Source organism: Myodes glareolus, chromosome 21, assembly GCF_982192425.1.
Source record: "Myodes glareolus chromosome 21, mMyoGla1.1, whole genome shotgun sequence".
Classification (NCBI taxonomy): Eukaryota; Metazoa; Chordata; class Mammalia; order Rodentia; family Cricetidae; genus Myodes; species Myodes glareolus.
The window spans coordinates 46,897,869-46,903,886 of NC_142046.1; the positions used below are offsets into that span (position 1 = coordinate 46,897,869).

Sequence of the window (6,018 nt, forward strand, 5' to 3'; positions counted from 1 at the left end):
TGAACCCAAGGCTGCACGCATGCGAGGCAATTGCTGTACTGATGGAGCTTCATCCCCAGTCTGGGAAAAGGCGGGAATTCTAGGAGAAGAGCTGCGGTGGTACAGTATTACCGTGACAGGATTAACGACTTTTAATAAAACATCATTTATCTTCTAGCTACATGTCTTTCAAACACAATGCAGATATCCTTGAATATCCAGGTGATGCCCTGAATAGGGCAGAGGCAGTATGACCGCCAAAGGCCAGGGATATCCATAATTTTCTATCCCAAAGACGTAGCCACGGTTACGGGGATGCGACTCTACCGTAGGTGATATAACATAAATGCTCAACTGTAAACACCATGGTGAGGATTTTAGGGTTAATGAATATATAAGACTCAGAGCACTTGGTTTGCACAAAATAAAATCAGGGACTTAATTTTAAAGCTATTATGGCCAAGTGTGCACTCTATGGATTTTTTTAAAAAAAATATTTACATTGTAGTTATTTCATTTCAAATTTTAGGATTAAAGCTGAAGACCTAAATATACAGTAATTATATAAATAAAAATAATTTTTCCCCAGGTGGTGGTAGCACACACCTTTAATCCCAGCACGTGGAAGGCAGAAGTAGGGGGAGCTCCATGAATTCAAGGCCAGCCCAGTCTATAGAATGAGTTCCAAGACAGACAGAACTGTTACACAGAGAAACTACTGTTTAAATGTAGTGTTACCAAGTAATTTTCACTGGATTGAATGGGTAATAAGGACCATAGGGTTAAGGACACAGGATTTAAATTCCAACCTAACTCCATAGTTTAAGGTTTTAATTACGGTGTTGAACAATAGATCTGTAGGACTCCCATAATTTGCCAAAAAGACTGATTCCATTAAAAAAAATTGTAGTGTTAGGCAAGAAAAAATTAACATACTGTATTTGTAGATTTTGCTCTTAAAGCATAAAAAAGAAAATGAATCTTAAAATATAAATTGTTTGACTGTCGTGAGGGGGATCTTTTATTTATCAAAATTATTCAAAGATGTGGATAATGTTAGTAAATGAATGGATTAATCGTTCCTACTGATAGTGAACTTGCAGTGTAGGACTCTGGTGGGATTGTACATCATGAGTACACCAGCCATTGAACATGCTATTTCCAGTATGGTTTATTTACATGTAATATGATGCAGGTTTACTAACCATCCATCTTCTTCCAATCCTGATTCACAGGTGAGGTGTTTAGTTTTCTCTGCCTGCTGGTTTCTAATTATGTGTTCACCATGCACTACAGCTATGGTAATATACTGGGTGGAAATTAAATATTTGCCAGCACCGACTGGGGAGCAGGCAATTAAAACATGGGAAGGCTTTTAAAGATACTTATATTCATAAGCATAGATTATGCGTCTCTCAGGTCTGGATTGGAGAGGCTGTTCTTCTGCATGTACCTGCCAGCCCAACCCTGTTGTGTGCATCATGGAGCAATGTCCTCTCAGCCAGCACTGGCCTTGGAAGTGACTTTCTCAGCCACCTCTTTCTGTATGACGTGGAAAAGGCACATGACCAGGTTTAGGCTTGGTGATAGAACATGCTACTTCTACTAATCTGTTTAAGAGATTAGGAAGAAAAGCAAATCCCCTCAAATGTGATGCTTAAATTCCTCAGGATCCTTTGATGGACTTCTTAATTAACTAGGAGGTCTAATTGCAGGGCATATTTGTGTAGGTGAAGAAGTCATTGAACAATCCATACTGCAGGAATATGCAGCCATGTGCTGTTTACCTGTAATATATGAGACCCAGAATAAAAGCAGTAGTCCCAAGGGAAATCCAGCTTGATTCATTGAATATGGCAATCCTGGAAAAACACAAAATGCCCCAACCCATTAAAATGACATGTAGATGTGCAAAAATATCTCACAATTCATATAAGGAAGTAAAATAAATTCTGTATATCCATGATAAAAACTTGTAACCTAAAACAAGAGAGTCCTACATCAAATATTAGCACGTTAGCACTTATTCCAGAACGGAATGCCATTAAATTAATGACATGTCAGAAGAACAAGCACACAAGATGAATGAAGAAGAATTCAAAAGCAGCAAATCAAAAATCAATTCCAGTTCAAGCAATGTTTATTTCAGTGTGATGGTTAGTGCCCTGCATTCCAAGGAGAACAAAGACCCCAAGCCCTGCCTGACATGCTGTTGTGGGAAGCAGCGACTAATGGTTGTGGGATCTTAGGGGAGACTGATCATGGAGCCAAAATGGGGGAGTCAATTAGGAAATGAGGGAACGCAGGGAGCACAGGTGTGCAGAATTACTTTTCCTCAAGCTAAATGGGGTTCATAAGATTATTTTTTATGACTTTGTGGATGTGGATAATTTTAGATTATCGACAACAAAAATATTCAAACTGGAATAATTTAAGCATTTCTCTTTAGAATATTTCCTTTTAGAAAAGATTTCTCTTTAAAACAAAGCTGCCGAGTGCCGCGAAGTGGAACGTTTTCGCTTCGCTGACCTGCATGTACCTAAAAAGTATTCGTAAATCCCAGAATTCTGTCAAGTTGAACTGTCCATGCTCCATGACACATGGACACAGACTTTTAAGCAAGCTTTAGCCCTGCCTACTTCTGTTTCACCCCAGGAGTCTCCAATTTATTGTTCATTTTAAAAATATGTATATATGGATTAATGTAAAGCCAGAAAACACATAAACTTGTGAAACAAATAAGAAATTAACTCGGGCTAGAGAGATGGCTCAGCAGTTAAGAACACTTATTGCTCCTACCAAGTACCCATTTCCCAGTACCCACATGGTGGCATGCTACCATCCTTAAATCCAGTTCCAGGGAGTCTGGCACCCCCTTCTGACCACTGTGGGCACCGGGTATGCATGTGGTGCACGTACATGCAGGCAAAACACGCACACATGCACATAAAATAATAAATAAAATAAAGAAAAGAAAAACAACTTGTTTGATAAAGTTAACAGTTTTAAGCAGATACCAATAAGAAATATGTTGTAACAGAAAGTTGCTTATTTGGTGATCATTGCAGCTGACAGGACTTTGCTTTTCCTGCCTTTTTGGAAATGGAATGTTTTCCAACTATAACAAACATTGGATGCTGGAAAATACTGTTTCTCTCACTGTAGTGCAAAACCCTTTCAAAGTTTTTACTCTTTAAAGAGGCTTTCCCTTGTTTCTGATTTATTGGAAAAACATGGACTATTCTTTCCTTATCAATTGTAAGCACCATTGTAAATGAACTATAATAGTGACTAGATGTTCAAAACTAATATTTCATACATTCACTGCTTAAGTTTAGCATCCTATAGGTAGGTCCAGAAATATTGTCTAATTTAATATTCCATAGGATTGATTGTTAAAATCTCATATTAAACTCTTGTGCCTGCTATGCGTACAAGCATCGGTAAGGTCCTTCCTGAGACTAATGGGGTTTAAGTAATGGAGTCTACTTGAGAGAGAACAAATGCATTAGATGAAATGATAACTGTCCAGGCCATCTATGAAAAGCCCATTTTCCCTGTCCCCTGGGCACTCCCCCTTCTCCTCCCCAGGATACTATCTATCGTGGAGCGAAACACAGTCATCTAATTAAGATTTTTTTTTCTTTAAAAACAACCAGCAAATGCTAGCAGCATATTAACAGTTTTAGTCCCCACCCCCCCCCCCCCTTTTAAACTTAACTTCACAAAGAGAACCAAACAGGCACAGATGGCTTACCTATTATCCCGGATCCTATGACAGAATTGACCACATTGAACACAGCGGCAGAATGACAGGATTTCCTTTGGTGCTCATGGCCAGAGACCAGGCTTTCTCTGTCACTCAGGTGTGTCTCTCTCTATAATAGATGAAAGAATGATTAAACATTTACTGGTTTGAAAGTGCCTCATGTCAGATAAATAAGCAATGCATGATTCAAACATAGTTAATGACATCAAGTAATTCCTATAGCGTTAATAATATGATAACAAGGGAAAACAGGAACGGCTAGTCATCCAAAAGAACTTTACAAACTTTAGCCCTAAGTCTCCACATTGCCGCTGCCCAACTGTTTTGACCTAATTACAGAGTATGGGGTCTGTGCATGAAATTAAAGAAGTTATAGAAAAGTGTTTATTCAGAAGGCGTATTTCAGATTAAATCAGATAAAGCCCCCTCCTTCTTTTTGCCAAACCAAGACCCCAGCCTGAGAGTGGGCATGAGCTGAACAGCTCATGCCCGTTGCCACTTTTACCTGCCGCCGGTCGCTCAGCTCTGGACGCTGGTAGCTCATATCTGCACAAGGGAAGATTCTGGGCTGGGAAGCCGGCTCCCACCTGGCCAGGCTCCCCTGCCGTTTTGCCTGCAGTCAAGGACGCCAGAGAGACGGAGAGAGCCGGTTCCGCGGGTCCGGTACCCTGGGCGCCAGGCTGCAGCTCAGAGGTCTCCGCCTTCACCGGGGCGGGTTCTCCCGCTGGCCGCTGCTGGTTTGGATGCTCTAGGATTTTTCCAACCCGCACGCAGCCCGGTCTCCCCTCATTCAGATCACACAGGTATCTCTCCCTGAAACTGCGAAAGTACAACCTGTTCCTCCCACAGCGCCCTTGCTTGCTTCATCTGTTCCTAGCTCCGTTGTTGGTTCCTATCCTGGAGTCTGAAGCCAGAAGAACCCAGAGGCAACTTTCTCCACAGAGTGACTCTTCTACCCAGCATCGCTCTCCTTACACTTCTTTTGGGTGGAACAGGACGGTGAAATTTTAGGACTTTTATATTAAGTGGAAATTGAAGGCCTCAGAAAGAAATAAACGGAAAACACAACACAACATCAAACACTGTTCTAGGGTTTTAGCTAGCTTGTTTACTTTGCATGCCCCAGTTAAATGCACCCTGGTTACTTTTCGGAAGAGGAGACGTAAAGAGAAAGGCATGATAGATTGATACTGGATGCAGGCAATGGAGCTTTTAAAGGGAAAGGGCAAACGGGAAGGGAAGGAACCTAGAATATTTGAGCTAGGAAGAGCCTTAAATGGTCGTCTATTTATTCTTTCGTGTTAAGCAGATGAAACAGGTCTGGAGATACGTGATGGCGAATGAACTTTGGGGCAATGAGAACAATAATACACAGATGCTAACCAAGATTTTTTTTTCGTGAACATTTAAAATTAAGGGGACTTTTTTAAATTTTTTTTTAAATAGGAAAAATGAGAGTGGGCAAGTAGGTCGGTGGCTAAAGCCCTTTGCATAAAGGCGTGAAAGGTCAGAGTTTGGATCCTCTGGACCCCTTGGTTGCCAAGCGAGTGTGGTGGAGACAGGATTCCCAGGGCAAGCTGGACAGTTAAACTTGCTGATGGTCACTCTTTGGGTTACGTTAAGAGATGACGCTCCAGTGAACGAAGTGGAGATGCACCGAGGAAAGCTCCATCTCAGCCCTGGGCCTCCACACATGCACACATAGGCGTCCGTCTGCACACACATGCATACACAACATGGAAAGAAAAAGAGAAAACTTTGGAAAATCTAGTTACATAAAAACTCTCCCCTGCTCTGAACCATCGACTGAAGACGTTTTAATATTTGTTCTTGCTCTTTAGTTTATAGAAATGAACACTTAATACTACAGCAGAAACCCCATTGGTCCCTTATCCCTTCCTCCTCACAACAGCCCTGGAGCCACCCAACTCATGAAGTGGCCAGTATGTTTCCCCATCTACCATTCATAAGTATTTATTTGTAACCATAAGTATGTATGTATGTATGTATGTATGTATGTATGTATGTATTTATCTACCTATCTACCTACCTATCTATGTATCTCCACATCTGTGCCTCGGTACATTCACCTGCACACATCCAGGCACACACTAAACCCCTAAGTAAATGTACTCTGAGGTATGAGTTAGACCCCTGCAGATACAGAACATCTACTTTGTCTTACAGACATGGGCATTTCTCGATGGAAATGAACTCTACTTACTTCTCATTTTACCACCTCCTGAGGCATATGCCATAGAGAAGTGTTG

The 6,018-nt window shown here is 41.1% G+C and overlaps 1 protein-coding gene across 1 annotated transcript in view; it reads right to left on the minus strand.

Moving 5' to 3' along the window:
- The window catches only part of Slc38a11 (solute carrier family 38 member 11), a 40,882-nt gene extending 36,458 nt beyond the window's left edge, over window positions 1-4,424 (minus strand). The window contains exons 1-3 of the mRNA XM_048426165.3: window positions 4,254-4,424; window positions 3,737-3,857; window positions 1,767-1,841 (exon numbers count right to left, since the gene is read on the minus strand). Coding sequence (XP_048282122.3) covers window positions 1,767-1,841; window positions 3,737-3,857; window positions 4,254-4,292 — 235 coding nt within the window. The 5' untranslated portion in view covers window positions 4,293-4,424. The remainder of the gene's footprint in view (window positions 1-1,766; window positions 1,842-3,736; window positions 3,858-4,253) is intronic.
- Between the last annotated feature and the right edge of the window lie 1,594 nt (window positions 4,425-6,018).